This window comes from Impatiens glandulifera, chromosome 1 (assembly GCF_907164915.1).
Source record: "Impatiens glandulifera chromosome 1, dImpGla2.1, whole genome shotgun sequence".
NCBI lineage: Eukaryota > Viridiplantae > Streptophyta > Magnoliopsida > Ericales > Balsaminaceae > Impatiens > Impatiens glandulifera.
In genome coordinates, this window is record NC_061862.1 from 82712249 (window position 1) to 82729785 (window position 17537).

The 17537-nt window shown below is 39.7% G+C and overlaps 1 protein-coding gene across 1 annotated transcript; it reads right to left on the reverse strand.

Moving 5' to 3' along the window:
- Positions 1–1670: 1670 nt before the first annotated feature.
- On the reverse strand, positions 1671–2345 carry LOC124934440. The gene has a single exon (XM_047474977.1). It carries the CDS (start codon positions 2343–2345, stop codon positions 1671–1673), a length of 675 nt encoding a protein of 224 aa, XP_047330933.1.
- Positions 2346–17537: the final 15192 nt, after the last annotated feature.

Consider the following 17537-nt stretch of genomic DNA (forward strand, 5'->3'; position numbering starts at 1 on the left):
CTTCTTTCGATAATTGATAGTGGTGACTGCACCCTGAATGGGTTGCCTACGTACTCTCGAGAGAGATTAGGTCTGACGTAGTTCACAACTTGTGAGTTATGAACTTTAGTGTATGTAATGAGCAATGAATGCATGTTATGTGAAATGAAATGTCTATCAACTTCTTTCGATAATTGATAGTGGTGACCGCACCCTGGATGGGTTGCCTACGCACTCTCGAGAGAGATCAGGTCTGACGTAGTTCACTACTTATAAGGTTATGAACTTTGATGTATGTGATTCAACAGACGAAGTATCTTTTGAGCATGTCGATATTGAAGGGTACTGAGAGTTCTTCTCCGTCCAAGGTGGTCAATCTCGTGGCCCCGCCTAAAAAGACCTTCTTGATGAGGTAGGGTCCTTCCCATGGTGTTTGGAATTTCCCTCTAGGGTCTAGTATCCATAAGTTCTTCTTTAGAACTAAATCGCCTTCTTGAATGTTCCTAGGTTTCACATTCTTGTTGAAAGCTCTGGTCATTCTTCTTTGGTATGCTTGTGTGTGACATAATGCGTCTAACCTCTTGTCTTCCATAAGGGCTAGCTGATTGTATCGTGACTTACACCAATCTTCCTCCACTACTTGTGCCTCGAGTAAAACTCTTAAAGTAGGAACTTCGATTTCGATAGGTTGCACTGCATCCATTCCGTAGACCAATGCAAATAGCGTTTCTCCCATTGACGTTCGAATGGTTGTTCTATATCCCCATAAGGCGTATGGAAGCTTCTCGTGCCAATCCTTGTACGTCTGAGTCATCTTCTTGGTGATAGTGATGATGTTCTTGTTGGCTACCTCTACTGCGCCGTTCGTTTGAGGACGATAAGATGAGGATTTATGGTGTTCAATCCTGTATTCATCTAGTACTTTGAGTACTTCTCCTCGGAAGTGTCCACCATTGTCTGAGATCAAGGCATGAGGAACTCCATAACGTGCAATGATGTTGTTTCGTATGAACTTGGCAACATCTGTCGACTTGAGAACCTTGTATGATTGAGCTTCGACCCACTTTGTGAAATAATCGATAGCTACAAGGATGAATTCGTGTCTGTTTGAAGCGTGAGGATAAATTTTCCCGATGATATCTATTCCCCATGTCGAGAATGGCCATGGTGAAGTCATGTTGTAAATAGAGATGTCGGGGTGTGCTTCAAGTTTGCGTAAACTTGACATTGATGACACTTTTAACATATTCTACACATTCTTGTTCCATGTCCTTCCAGTAATAGTTAAAGCGAAGGATCTTCTTAGCGAGTCTTGATCCGTTCATGTGTGGGCCACATGTTCCTACGTGTACTTCCTCCATGATCTGTGATGCTTGAGGCTGGTCGATGCATAACATGTTTTGACCGTCAAAGGAGCGTCGATATAGCTTTCCTGCGAGTAGCACATAGTTGGTTGTGTATTGGCGTAGATCTCTCCTCTCTTTCTTTTGGAAGTGTGAAGGATACTCTCCATGCTCAACATACTTCTGTAGAGGTTCGAACCAAGGTTTGGGCGCCATTTTGGTGTTGGCAATCGTCCTCTTCTCGAAGTCTCGTTTCTGTTTCTGACGAATCTTCAAAGACTTGATTTTGATTCCTTTCGGGATTTGCGTCATGGCTGCTAACGTGGCCAAAGCTTCTATGAATCGATTCTAACTTCTCGAAGCATGTGTGAATGTCACATGTTCAAACTTAGTCATTAAAGTCAATAAGTGTTGATGGTAGGGTTTGAGGTTCTCTCTTTTGACTGGCCATTCACCATTAGCTTGTGAAATGACTAAGTTTGAGTCTCTTACTACTTCTAGACGTCTCGCTCCTTTTTCGTGAGCAATCTTCAAGCCAAAGATGCATTCTTCATACTCTTCCTCATCGTTCGTCACTTGATATTCGAGCTTGACTAAGATTGGGTTATATGTCCCCACATGATCGATGAGTAGTATTCCGATGCCATAGCCTTGTTTGCCTGAAGCTCCATCGAATAGTAGCCTCCAGGTTGTAGGGTTGATAGTCATCACTTCATCGTTTGGGAATGCTAAATCCTCGTCGTCTTCAACTCCGATTGGTTGGTCTGCGAGGAAATCTGCTACAACGCTCCCCTTGATAGATTTCTGAACTGTGTACACGATGTCGTACTCTGGTATTATCATCATCCACTTAGCTAATCTCGGAGAAAAATGCGTTTTCTGGAATAAATGACAAATTGGATCAAGTCTTGATACTAACTTGACTGTGTGGGCTTGCATGTAATGCCTTAGCCTCTTGGTGACCCAAGTTAGGGCCCAACACACATTTTCTACTAGCGAGTAATTAAGTTCATAGCCTGTCATGCGCTTGCTTATGTAGTAGACTACGACTTCCATCTTTTCCTCGTTTTCTTGGGCTAGTAGACTACCCATTGCGTTTTCCATGACTATTAAGTATAGGATTAGCGATACGCCTGGTCTTGGCGACATCAGAATGGGAGGATTCTTGAGGTATCCCTTTATCTTCTCCAATGCGTTCTGACAAGCGACATCCCAAACGAATCTTTCATTTTTCCTTAAAAGTTTAAACAAAGGATCACATGTCATAGTCAACTTGTTTATGAATCGACTTATATACTAGATCTTTCCTAGAAAGCCTCGCACTTCTTTCTCGCTTCGTGGAGGTGGCATTGCCGTGATCGCTTCTATCTTGCTCGGATCAACCTCAATTCATCTTTGCGTGATTAAGAAGCCTAACATCTTTCCTGCTGTCACTCCAAATGTGCACTTCTTTGGGTTGAGCCTAAGTTGGAACTTCCTGATGCGTTGTAAGAATTTGTCAAGATTTTGGATGTGCCGTTCTCGATCTTTTGATTTGACAATCATATCGTCGACATAGACTTCTACCTCCTTGTGGATCATATCGTGAAGAATCATCGTGGCAACTCGTTGATACGTTGCTCCTACGTTCTTCAGCCCGAAAGGCATGACTCGATAACAAAATGTTCCGACTTCTGTGATGAACGTTGTCTTCTCCTTGTCTTCAGGAGCCATCAGTACTTGGTTATAGCCTGAGAATCCGTCCATGAATGATAGAAGTTGGTGGCCTGCTGCATGATCCACTAGCACGTCGATGTGTGGTAGTGGAAAGTTGTCTTTAGGGCTTGCTTTGTTGAGATCCCGATAGTCTACACACACTCGAATCTTTCCATCTTTCTTTGCGACTGTGACTACATTGACGATCCATTCTAGGTAATCTACCACTACGAGGAATCATGCGTCGAGCTATTTCTGAACTTCCTCTTTGATCTTGTCCACGATGTCTGCTTTCATTCTTCGAAGCTTCTACTTCACCGGTTTTGCGTCTTTATAAAGTGGTATGCTGTGTTGGATGATTTCTTGATCAATTACTGGCATATCTTTATAAGACCATGCAAAAACATCTTTGTTTGCTTTTAAAAGTTTAGTCAGATTTTCTCGTTCTAAATCGTTTAATGTTTTTCCGATTAAAACAATTTGAGGATCTTCTTCTGTGTTAAGATTTATTTCAATTGTTTCTTACACAGTGGATAAATTCTCCTCTTGTTTATCTAGATAATGCCTCATCTCATAGGTCATTTTTTATTTAAATGTTTTATCGGAGGACATATAATCAAAAGTTTGTTCTTCATTGTTAAAAACATTTTTCAAGGTGCCTAGAGACTTAGAATTATCAAGATAATGTTCTGCATGTGAATGAAATTCAGAAATGATAGATTTTAAGTTCGAATTGTTTTTAGCGAATGCATGTTTCGTCAAGTACGAATCTTCCTCCTTGTTGTCTGTGACGTCATCAATTGGTTTTAACCTTAGGTACTGGGATGATCTTAGCGTCGATCAGATCTTGAAACTTTTGTTTGAGAGGGAAACAACAATTAGTGGAATGCCCTCTAGTCTAGTGATATCCGCACCACTCATTTGTGAACTTGTCCATTACTTCTCTCCCAAGTTCCGATGTTAACGTTTGAATCAATTTCTTCTACAACAAGTTCCTTAAGGCCTTCGACAATGACATCCCCAAGTCGTCAAATTTTCTACAAGGTGGAGCAGTAGTGGCACTCCTTGCTTGTGATGATTGTTGACTTTGTTTAGGAGAGAAATGGGTTCTCTTGATGAGCATTTTGTCCTTGAGTTTGACGTACTTGCATGGCTCTTGTTTTGAATAGACCTTTCTGCAGCTTTCCAACCGTCCATGAATGCCCTGCTTAACCTTTCTCTTTCTTCTCGCAAGCTTTTCGGATTAAGGGGTTCGATTGTCGCATAAATTTCGACTTCTGTTGTGAGGTCTTGAAGTTGTTGCCCCAATTGTATTAGTGTATCACGAAGATCGTCTAGCTTTAGATGAACTGACTCATTGAACCTTCTTGATGGGTTAGTCATTGTAAATTATGATGAATATGAGTATGTTTTGTTTAAGAGAACAAAGTCAGTTCGAACCCCTTTATCAAGTAAAACAAGCAATGCGTTGCTCGTATGCACATAATCCTTAACACACAAGAGACGCTCAATTTACCCATTCACAATGTATAACATGTAGAAAAGGATGAGTAAAATAAGAATGAGTTATTAAAATCCTAAGTGTCATGAGTAAAATCACAAACTCAAGTCATAAAATAAAATAAGAAAAGAAAGCAAGCACCCCTCATCCTTTCGTTACAATGTCGCTCATGTATCTTCATAAAGAGATTTACATTTCAAGCATAAAGAAATCTAGTCTAAGTCTTCGAATCTTCAAGTCTTTTCGTCTTTCTTGATCGTCTTTGCGCCTTATGCGTCTCTCTTGATCGTCTTTGTGTCTCACGCGTCTTTCTTGATTAGATCTTGCGCAGAATCTGAGTAGTAAAGACACAAAGAAAGAAAACTAGTTACATTATATTATTCTTTTAGCTTTTCTAGATTTCCTCGATTTTACTCCTTTAAAACTATTAAGTTTAGCCTCAAAATTTTGAAATTGTTCACATGTTTCATTACATTTTAAAACTTTGAATGGATAAACTGAGCGCCTAGAAATATCTATATGCATACATGTATTTATCATATATAGTAGTCAAGTAAAGGGCTTCGTGACATGGCTTTGTGGCTCGACAGGACGAGACGAGGCAACGACTTAGTAGAATTGGCTTTTTGGATATTTGTTCTAAAGTTGGAAATGGCTTAAGAGAGAGTTGTTCGACCGACAAGGATACTATCCCAAAAGGGATCTCTCGATGTAAAGGGAGCTCTCAATTGGACATCCCCCTCACCTCTATTTCAAAATCCCTCATTTTCAATAGTAGGGGATATTTGAAAAGAATAGAGGGTTAATCCGGGTTTTTTCCTATTGTTTTTCTCAACTCTCAAATCACACAAAAGCCTTCAAGGCAAGGGTTGAGGGTGTCATTCACATTGACTATCCTTAGCACATAAAATATAGATGTGTGAGCTTCATCCAACGATGTATACCCACACACCTCCACGTTGGAGCTCCAAGTCTCATGCAAATAATCAATTAATGTGAACATTGAGTATGAATTAAAGCGTAAGAAAGTTTAAATATTTGACCAAAATTACTTTCAAGTCAAACGTCGAATGTCCCCAGTAGAGTCGCCAGAAAACTGTGATCGATTTTTTAAAAAAAATTTTTTGATCGACTAGTTTGATAATTCTGGGACGCTCTTTTTAAAAAAAAATTATTTTGACAACGTGAAGGGAATTGATTTTAATATTTGAAAATTGAAGTTTTAAAAATGAGGCTTTGTAGACAACTCTATATCTTACCTTCCCGTCGAATCAGGGAGAGATTGAGAGTTTTTTAATGGGAAGTATGTCATAGGCCTTTTTTTTTACTTTTTTCAATAATAATTAACCTCAAGACTAGAGAGTCGCCACATAATTTCAAAAATTAGGAAACTAAGAGATGTGAGTTCGGCGATTGGTTACGTGTGGGAAAGAGTTTTTTAGACGGTATGTCCCACAACGCCCCTAAGGTCTCGACTAATTAATTTTGACTTTTTTTTAAGAACTTTAGTAAATTATTTAAAGGGTCTAAATTTTTTTTTTGGTTTTTTAAAAAAAATAAAAAAAAAGTCCTAAGTCTAAGCTTGGACTAGGTTCAATTTTAATTAGGGTTTCATTTTAAATTTTGTTTCTAACCTAGGATCAATCAAGCCACAAACTCTTAACTAAGCAAAATAAAAAATGTCAAACAAACAAACCCTAAGACTAAAGAAAAAAGAAAATAAATAAAAAAAATAAAATAAAACAAATAAATAAATGCAGCTATGTCCTCCATCCTTGGGTGCAGAAATCTTCGGTCTTTATGTGCACAAATGCAACATGAAGTGCTGGAAACGTCGGGAAAGTATCAGATCTTTTCATGTGGAGAGGCTCCTTGGTCGGATGACACACAAATATGGTCATTGTGCCGTTTTGACCTAATCCTACTAACTAACACTTGGTGATTCAAATGGATCCCAAATTGCAAAAAAATAAATAAATCCATCAAGGTTTTAAAATATATAAACACCTATATACATACAAAACCTAATCCTAACAATTATAAAATAAATAAATATAATTAAATAAAAAATAAAATAAAAGCAGATTGCTTCTTTGTTTTGGCTTTAAGTTTTATATTTTTATTTTTGAAATGGACAATTTAAGGGCCGGTTTTGGTTCTAAAGAAATTTTAGGTCAATGACCTTTATATACATTAAGTTTTTTTTTATTTAGATTACATATTTATAACAAGAAAAGTAAAAATCCTAAACACCTATCAAAATAGAAAGCTTAAAGAAACAATATATAGAATTAAAAAAAAAAAGCAAAAAAGATTCAAATTCAAATTCAAGAAAAAAAAAAAGACAAAAGAGCTTACAATGGGGCTGCTATTTTGATGTTAAGGGTGGTATTTAATCTAAGATTTCCTAAGAAAATCTTGTGACCAACTTAACAAGAGTGGTGTTTGCTTAGGATTTTCAAATAGGCAGCCTAGAGAGAGAAAGTGAAGGTCAAGGTGAAGAGAGCTCCTTTGCTAGGATGTTAAGAGGGATATTTATAGGCAAAGCTATGAAATCCTGGGGCCCAAAGGCCCATTTAACAACACTTGACCGTTGGGAAAAAAACTATTTTAAACATTTGTAGCAATTGATAAGAAAAATTAAGTAAAGTTAATTTTTTAAACCGGCCATACATTACAAGTTTTGAATATTTATTCTAAATAATCAAAAAGGGAGAAATTGATAAGAAAAAATTAAGTAGAGTTAATTTTTGGAACCGGCTAGAAAAACTAAACAGTTGTTAACCTTCATGTGCAGGTGCACTTCAAAGAAACCAGTTCCAAGTGATCAAGTCAAAGATCAGAGGAACCGGTTTCTACTCTCTCAAGCGACCGGCCAGCAAAGACAAAAATTCACATACCAGTCGGATCATATTGCACAAGAGACAAAACCGGAAACTACAATCTTCAAGAGTGACGTAGTATGAAGAGATAGACGTGTCTCGATGGAATAAAAGAAGATCAGATCCGATCGGAAGCATGCGAGGAAAACAATGATGCTTTACTGATCCGAAGTTGACAACCGGAAGTGCATGCCCGACACGTGTTCAAATCTGAAAACCGATTACGTCATCCTACACTCAGAGTTGTCTGCATGATTGCCAAGTGTTAAGGAAGGTGAAACGTGCAAGCAACCTTCCTGCACCGGCGTGATAATGATCAACCAATCCAGAGGAGAGAGAAAAAGATGACCGTTGGGATCTCATCCACTATAAAAGGAAGATGAAGCGTCCTCATTTAATGAGAATCATCAAGCAAGAAAGCTATTCAATACAAGTGAACAATAGTTACAAAAGTTTTAGAGAGATAAAATCCTTCGAAAGATTCAAAACCGGTGTGTCATAAACCGGAAGCTTTCTGTGTGTGTTTGCGTTGTGTTATTGTATTACATCAAAGAGAGTTGGTGTAACTGGCGAGTAGCGAGTTGGGCTCGACCGGCAGTGTTGTTATAACTATAAAAGTTAGTAGAGATCCTTCTCATAACTTGAGAAGAAGGGGTGACGTAGGAGGGTTTGCTTCGAACATCCATAAAAAAATCCTGTCTCGTGTCTTCTCTTTCGTTTCATTACTTACTCAATTAACCTAACCTCAAACCAAATTAATCGTACTCCGTAAACCGGTCCACTCATATCTCTAAAACCGACTCCTTCTAAAACATCATCTAAGTCGCATACGTTGCTTCAGACTGAAACAGACATTTCCGCCCTTGAACCCCGTTCAAGAGTTAGTGACAGTTTGTGTAGTGCTAAGAACGGTTTTAGTCTCTAACCGGACTATCACCAAAGAGTGTTGTGTGTTGTAAGCGGCCACCCTTCCAGAAACCGAAAACACCCCGGTCCTCCAAGGGCGTCCCCGATCCTAACAAGTGGTATCAGAGCGAGGTTCTTAGCACTCAAGCAACCGAAGAAGATGGGAAGCATGACCCACAGCGACAAGCCACCAATGTTAAACAGCGAAGCGTTTAGCAGTTGGAAGAAACAGATGTATCTACATCTGATTACCCGAGATGATGAAATGAGCCGAGTACTAAAGGAGGGACCGATCAAGATCAACAAAGAGGCAGATCAATGGTCAAATGGAGATCGAAGACGGAGTAACCTGGACAACCATTGCATGAGGCACATCTACAAGGCTATAGATGATAACACCTTGAACAAAATATCAGACTGTGATAGTACAAAGGAAGCCTGGGAAACGATCATTCAGATCCATGAGGGAAACGAAAAAAACAAAGGAGAACAAAATCTTGGTGGCTACACAAAATATGAAAACATCAGGATTAAACTGGGAAAACATGTAAGAATTCAACAACTGGTTCACAAGTGTGGTCAACGAACTTCAAACACTCGGAAAGAAGTATGACAACCGAGAAGTCATCATCAAAGCCTTAAGATCACTGCCAAGCACTTGGGATATCAAGACCATGGTGATGAGGGAATCAAGCACCCTCGGGTAGATGAAGTTGCATGATGTGTTCGAGGATCTAAAAGCCTACGAGTTCGAGATTAAGTCTCGGATTGAAGATGAAGCGTCCACATCAACCGCAACCAGAGCTTTGGTTACATCGGTGGAACCGGCGGTCCAAGTATCAACCGTTCCGGCTCCAGTCAAAAGCACTGATCAGATAACTGAAGATGTGATGGCGATGCTAGCTCAGAAATTTGGGAGATTCATGAAGAAGAGTCAGCCACCATCTAACAACGATTTTAATTATAATTATGTAGACAAATCAAACAAAAGATGCTATAACTGTGACGGTTTTGGACATTTCAGGTCAGAATGCAGAAAACCATTGAGAGATGATAGAAAATCGGAAGGAAACTATCAAGGGAACAACTATCAAGGCAATCGGTACCAGGGAAACAACTACCAGGGAAACAACTACCGAAGAAATGATAACCAACGAAACGACTACCGGAGAAACGATGATCAGCATACAGACGAAGGAAAGGAGATTCAGAACGCACTCATTGCATCCGACGGTGGAAGCGAGTGGGCGTACTCCGATAATGAAGACAGTGAAGAAAGAGTGACTTGTTTCATGGCAAACGACGAAGAGGTATTTGATTTCTCTTCTGACGAGTTTACCAAAGAAGATTTGATTTCTGCACTCAACGAAATGGTTGCTGAGTTCAGAAACATATCTGCGTACATACCGACTCCGGTAGAATCTAAAACCGTAAAGTCAAATAATGTATCTGTTAAAACATGTGAAACCGAAATGTATAAACCGGATGAACTATTCTCTAATAATGAGAAGACAGTTCAACCGGTAACTGAAACCGATGAACGAGCAATGTACGTCACGGCTGCGTGGGACAGATCACGTCAAGCCGTAAAACAAATGTGTAATTACAAAAGACACCCTAAATGTAGGTTTGGTATTGGTTACGAACCAAATAAACAAAATGAATCAAAGCAACCTAATGGAATGAAACTCACGAAAGACAACCTTCCATTCATAAACTTTGTCAAGAGTTCAACAACCGAAAATGACTTAAAACCGGAAGAAAAACTTAAGTATGTAAGCCCTACTGAATCGGAAAACTGGCTTCATCCTGAGAGAAGGAAAGCCAACCGGAAACCAAATAAACCAAATAAAACTCGATCTCAAAGAAACTCATCACAACATAAGGCATTCTTGAGCAACAGTCAAGAAGTTAAGCCAAATATTATAAGAACAGATACCGGGAAAGTGATCCGACTTATTCAAGTCTGGATCCCAAAGGGACTAATCAACCATGGACCCAACTGAATGTGGGTACCAAAAATGTGTAAATAATTTTCTGTTGCAGATTAGAAGGAGCAACCGGTTAAAGAATTCGGAATGGTACCTGGATAGTGGATTCTCAAGACATATGACTGGAAACTAAGAGCTACTAACCGACATCAAGTATGAAACCGGAGCAATCATAACTTTCGGTGACAACTCGAAAGGTAAAACCGTGGGCAAGGGTAAGATTGTCCATGGTAATCTATCCATACATAATGTACTACTGGTAGAAGAACTGCGGTTTAACTTGTTAAGTATAAGTCAAATGTGTGATGTGGGTTACAAAGTTGAATTTCATAAAAACGCATGCTTAGTTAAGAATCAGGATAATGATATTCTTTTAACCGGTAACCGAATGGGAAATATTTACAAAGTTAATTGGAAAACTGATTTTGAAAAACCTGTGTGTATGATAGCCGGAAATGATCCAAACTGGCTTTGGCATAAACGGTTAAACCATTTGAACTTCAAAACAATTAACTTCATATGCTCCAAGGAACTAGTTCACGGGTTTCCAAATGTTAAGTTTTCAAAAGATAAAGTATGTGTTGCATGTCAAATGGGCAAACAAGTAAAGTCATTTTTCAAAAGTAAAGGAAACTATCAATCTGAACGATGCTTAAAACTTTTACATATGGATTTGTTTGGTCCGGTTAAAGTAACCAGTTTAGGAGGCATGCATTATACTATGGTAGTTATCGATGATTATTCTAAATTTACGTGGGTGACTTTTCTAGCTTCCAAAAACCAAGCAACTCCAAACCTGATCAAACTGATTTTGAGAATACAAAATGAAAAATCTATTCGAGTAAACAAAATCAGAAGTGATAGAGGAACTGAGTTTATAAACAGCAATTTAACAACTTTTCTTGATGATTCCGGTATTAGACACGAGTTGTCCAGTGCCAGAACTCCTCAACAAAACGGCCTGGCTGAGAGAAGAAATCGAACTCTCAAGGAAGCCGCAAGGTCAATGATAGCTGATTCGGGCATTGCTCAAAAGTTTTGGGCTGAAGCTATCAACACCGCATGCTACACACAAAACCGATCTTTAGTAACTAAACGTTTTTCTAAAACTCCTTTTGAAATTTACTATGATCAAATTCCAAGTGTACGGTATTTTCGAATTTTTGGTAGCAAATGTTTTGTTCACAATAACGGCAAGAATTACTTGACCGCTTTTGATGCTAAATCCGATGAGGGAATAATGTTGGGATATTCAGCTGTGAGTAAAGCCTACAGAATATACAATACTAGGACTTTAACAGTTGAAGAAACCGCACACGTTGTTTTCGATGAATCGGTTGAACGAAACACTGCATTACCCTTCGATCTTCACAACAGAATGGAAAATTTCAATATCTATTCTGATGATGAAGACGAGGTTCCGTTTTTAGACGATTTGTCAAGGACCAAGCGGTTGATGCTGAAATTCAGCCTGATCAAGCTGCTTTACCGCAGAAAGTTGACTCTTCAGTTTCTACTGAAGAAATCGGTCGGTCTGACTCTGTTCAACCTACCGATCAGTCTAACCTTGATCAGCCAACCGAAAGCTTGATAGACACGTCTCGGATAAACCTCAGAAGGAATAAAAATCATCCTCTTGAACTAGTAATAGGTAACATATCCTCACCCGTCCGAACTAGGTAACAGAATTTGGATCACTATGAAAACTCAGCTTTCATATCACAAATTGAGCCGAAAAAGGTGGATGAAGCATTGTCAGATCCCGATTGGATCCTAGCAATGCAAGAGGAATTAAACGAGTTTGAGAGGAATAAAGTCTGGTACCTAGTTCCTAGACCGAAAAACAAACCGGTTATAGGAACACGATGGGTATTCAGAAATAAACTCAATGAAGACGGTTTAGTTACGAGGAACAAAGCCCGGTTAGTGGCTCAAGGCTATAAACAGGAAGAAGGCATTGATTTTGAAGAATCATTTGCCCCTGTAGCTAGACTTGAGGCCATTAGAATATTTTTAGCATATGCAGCTTTCAAAAATTTCAAAGTTTTTCAAATGGATGTTAAAAGTGCTTTTCTAAACGGTAAAGTAAATGAAGAGGTATATGTTAATCAACCTCCAGGTTTCAAAAATCCAGAACACGAAAATCATGTTTACCGGCTGAACAAAGCCCTTTATGGTTTGAAACAAGCTCCAAGAGCTTGGTACGATACATTGACACAATTTTTATTTGATCATAAATTCACAATAGGATCGGTAGACAAAACACTTTTCAAATTTGAAAGAAAGGAACAAATATTACTTGTTCAGATTTATGTCGATGATATTATATTCGGATCAACCGATCCAAAGTTATGTGATAAGTTTTCAAAGATGATGACTGATAAATTTCAAATGAGCATGATGGGAGAATTGAGTTTCTTCCTAGGACTTCAGGTTAAGCAGATTGAAGTCGGAACCTTCATAAGCCAACCGAAGTATACGGCCGAACTGTTGAAGAAATTTGGAATGGATACATGCGCTGAAGCGGCTACGCCAATGAGTCTTTCTGTAAAACTGGACAAAGACGAGGATGGTCAAGCCGTTGACATCACAGCATATCGAGGAATGATCGGATCATTGTTATATCTAACAGCCAACCGACCTAACATTCTGTTTGCGGTTGGGGTATGCGGAAGATTCCAAGCAAATCCAAAGCAATCACATTATACTGCGGCCAAAAGAATCTTAAAATATCTGAAGGGAACACAAGAAGTGGGACTTTGGTATCCAAAAGACTCGAGTTTCAACCTTATAAGCTACTCAGATGATGATTACGCAGGATGTAAGATCGATAGAAAGAGCACAAGTGGAACCTGCCAGTTCTTAGGTGACCGGTTAGTCACCTGGAGCAGCAAGAAACAAACATCTGTTGCAACATCAACCGCAGAGGCAGAGTACATAGCAGCCGGAAGCTGCTGTGCACAACTTCTCTGGATCCAACAACAACTGAGGGACTTCGGGATAGAAGCCAAGGAATCTCCAATTTTCTGTGACAACACTAGTGCTATAGAGATTACATACAATCCGGTGTTGCACTCAAGAACAAAGCATATTGACATAAGACATCATTTCATCCGGGAGCACGTTCAGGAGAAACACATCCGGCTGGAATACGTCTCGACCGAGCAACAAGTAGCGGATATCTTCACAAAACCGCTACAGGAAGCTAAGTTTTCTCACTTTCGAAATATTTTGGGAATTACTAATGTTAATCAACTCATATCATGATTATGCATGCATATTGATTACCTAAGTAACAATGAGAAACCGAGATATGTGTTCAGGGAGAAGCTCTCGCTTCTCAAACCATATTCAAATAGGTCGTTGATAATTCAAAAATGCTAACCGGGAGGAAGTCTCCGGTTATGCCCGATTACTTCATAACCTCAAATCACATGTATACTTACTATACGGTTGAAATAACCTGGTTGAAATGGATATACTCAATCCAAAGATGAACAAATGTTGACATAACTCAACATTTCTTCACAATCGGAACAAAATATCCAACTAAAACCGGTCATGGAAAACCGCTTAGTACAAATGCATTCTGGTTCTGATGAAATGAACTTCTCCGGCTAACTTGGGATAACTAACTGAGTTTTCATGTATATTTTGAAAAATGAAGCCTATAACAAATAAAAACAGTCTACCACAATCGAGATGACGACATGTGTCCATCATCAAGAGAGGGAGACTCACATCTTGTCAACAGATTTCTGTCATCATGAATATCTTGGTAATAATTAGTTTTTGCCTTGGAAATAAACATTATTTACTTCAACAAGTTAAAGCCTATTAAATAACTGATGACATCATCAAGCATGCTTAACCTACTAATTTAGCCGAATCCCTGGCTATATAAACCACCCTTAAACCTTCACAAAACTTCACAAAATTACTATTCACAAAAACAGTCTTGAGCTTAAAACTCTCTCAAGAACATGAACTCCAACTCTCTAGCAAAGAAGATTCTATTGGCGGATTTCAACTCAATCTACCAATATGAAGATCATGAGGTCAAAGAAATGTTCTTAGCCGTTGAAAGAAGCGGGCTAAGAGGATTCCTCGAAAACAGATTCATTCTCGACTACCTAGTAGTCGAAGAATTCTTCCAGACCGCAAAGGAAGTGCATCGAGACATAATCGTTGCACAAGTTTACGGTCAGAAAATCCTATTCAGCGAGACGGATTTCGCTGAATACTGCGGTTTGCCCACTGAAGGGGTAACCGACTTAACCTACTCTCCGGTGACCATGGAAGAAATGTGTCGTCGGTTCTCCAACTCTGACATCCCGGTTAGACCCTGGGGTGCTAAAAGCCAACTATCTCACAAGTACCAGCTCCTTTATGAGATCCTGGGAAAGTCCATCTTGGGCAGAGAGAAAAGCTATTATTACACCCAAAGGCTTTTCGAGATGATGATTGCTGTAACGGTTGGGACATCGGTCAACTGGTCTTGGATCATCTTTAGCAACCTGAAGAAGATGCTCATCTCCAACAATACCGGCTATGCTCCTCAGCTGGGCGGTTTTTGTGCAAGTCTGGACATTCACTCCGGACCCTTTGTAACCCTCCATCCAAAACATGTGCTCACTAAAGAGAGATTACAAGAGCTGATCGACCGGTGGGAAGCAGTTAAGGCAAAAAGAAATCAAGCGGCCGAATCATCTAACGCTTAGCCTATCTTTCCTTCTGTCTCATTTCTTTTCTTTTCCAAAACCGGTAATTTTGTTGTACTACCGGTTTGGTACCCCAATTAATGAAGCTTTTTTCCTTCCACTTTAATCTAAAATCTAAAATCATAAATTATCAAACATTTAATGCGTCGTATCGAATCAAATCAAATCACTCTTGGAAACAGAAATCTTCATTTTCAAGAAGCATGCCTGAATCCGACTTGACTAGACATGCCTTTATTCTCTTGAAAACTTATAAGTCATTAATGACCAGACATAAACAGTCAGATTTTTCAAATATCCTCATTAAATGCATCCAACCGTTCAAGCTATAAAAGGGGACTCAATCTTCCATCTTCAAAATACGTTTTCTTCACCCTTCTCTCTAAAGCTTGAAAGATTAGAAAATCCCTTCAACTTTTCTCACTCTTCCCCACAATGTCTGCTGAACTTAGGAACACCCTCATCGTCGACTTCGAAGACGTAAAAGATAGTAGATATCATGAATGCATCTTCCAACCGATCATAGAATCGGGGCTTCAGGGATTCCTTAAAGGCTCAGACACTATCCTCGTAGAGGAAGTGTGCGAGTTTTTCAATAATGGACACATTCTAGATGATGGTAGCATTCGCACCATCATCGACGGTCAATTTCTTCGGATTACCGAAGATCAATTTGCAAACTTCTTTCACCTTCCAACCGAAGGCTTTTCTGACTTCCCAACGACATTCCTTCCGGCTAAGGAAGACTTCTTCCAGATCTTCTCTTCTTCCAACGTACCGATCAAGGACTTCGGGAAGAAAGAAAACTTGCCCCTTACTACCAAGTCTTGCATGATTTGGTTCAAAGGTCTATCATGGGCCGAATGCCAAACCAGAACTACAACCAGGAGGCATTCGACATCATGATAGCCATCATCCGCAACTCGTCAATCAACTGGGCAACCTACCTCTTCAACAACCTGAAGTCGTTCATAACCGCTTCAAGGGGAAGGACCAGTTTCGCCCCTCAAATCAATCGATTTCTGATGGCTCAGCGCCGCTACCTTGAACCCGGTGTTCCGGTCGGACCGTCCAACACCATCACCATATCCATGCTGGACAGATGGATATCGATGATTGAGGAACGGACACCCGACAACACTGTGAACAAGTGGTTCGACGGAATGGTGGAAGGGGATTGGTTTAAAGAAAACTAAGTTATTTGTCTTTCTTTCCGGTTTTTGTTCATTTTGTTGTACGACCAAAACCGCTTGATGTTAACTTTCTATCATTTATAAAATCTCTAATTTTAAAGTCTCCGGTTTTCCTTCCATATCTTTCCTTCCGGCCTTTAAAATCTGATAAACACAAAACCTCACGTTAAACGAAACTTCCGGTTAACAACGCTTCAAGTAAAACCGGAATCTCAAGCAAAACGAAAAGTTTGAAAAACTTACCGCCCACGGTTTTACCTCCCAATATTTACCGCCCATTGGTTTTCTGCATTTACCGCCGAAAGTTACTGCAGTAACTTTTGGATGGAAAATTGGCGCCCAAAACACTATCAAGTGACGGTTCATCTTCCAACCGTTAGGAACCGCCTTCTATATAAGTTCAAATCAGCCCATTCGTCACATGCGCTTTCTCTCTCTAAAATTTTCAGATCTTCAAAGGCATTCTAACTTCCGATCATCATCGTTCTTCATCTCTTCTTCTCAAAATCTACCATGGCTCTAGGCAAAGCACCCTTCCAATGGATGTTGCAGGTCGATTTCGCAGACATTGATGAACACGCTGAAGATAAAAACAAGGTTGTTCTTCAATCTCTAAGACATTCAGGGTTGGAGGAGTTCTTATCTGGCCCATTCATCGTATATCCGACGGCGGTAATGGAGTTTCTGGCGACGGCGATGCTAACAAAGAGGAAGGTCTCTGCCACCGTCAACGGCAAGGAAATTCTGATCAACGAGGAGCGATTTTCTGAAGCCCTCGGTTTGCCCAACACCGGTTTGGATCTCAAAACCGACCTCACCGATGCAGAGTCTAATGTTGTCCGGTTGGTGATATCGGCTAAAGATCAGGAACTGGTGATTCACTCAAGCCGGATGAACAAGCTGAAACCGGAGTTCAGGTGGCTGCTGAACATCATCGCTCGTTCAATTCAGGGAAGAGGAGGTAACTTCGATAACCTGACGAAACTTAAGTTCAAAATGTTGATGACCATTGTCCGTGGTGACAAGGTAGATTGGGGAGCCGTCATCTTCGAAGAATTTTGTGAAATGGTGATTCAAAAGGATGGTCGGGTTCAGGCTTTCGCAATGCAGATTGTCAAGATTCTCAAGTTTCTCAAGTTAGATCTTGGCGAAGGTGAACCGCTCCCACCTAACAATATTCTCAACTCTGAGTCGATGATTGAGAAGCCCGATAAAGCGGATAAGCCGAAGTCCTCCAGAACGAAGTCTTCCAAGGGGACCAGTTCTTCCGCTCCGGCTGAAGAATGTTCAAAACAAAAGAAACCGAAGAAAAAGGCGGTTGAAGCC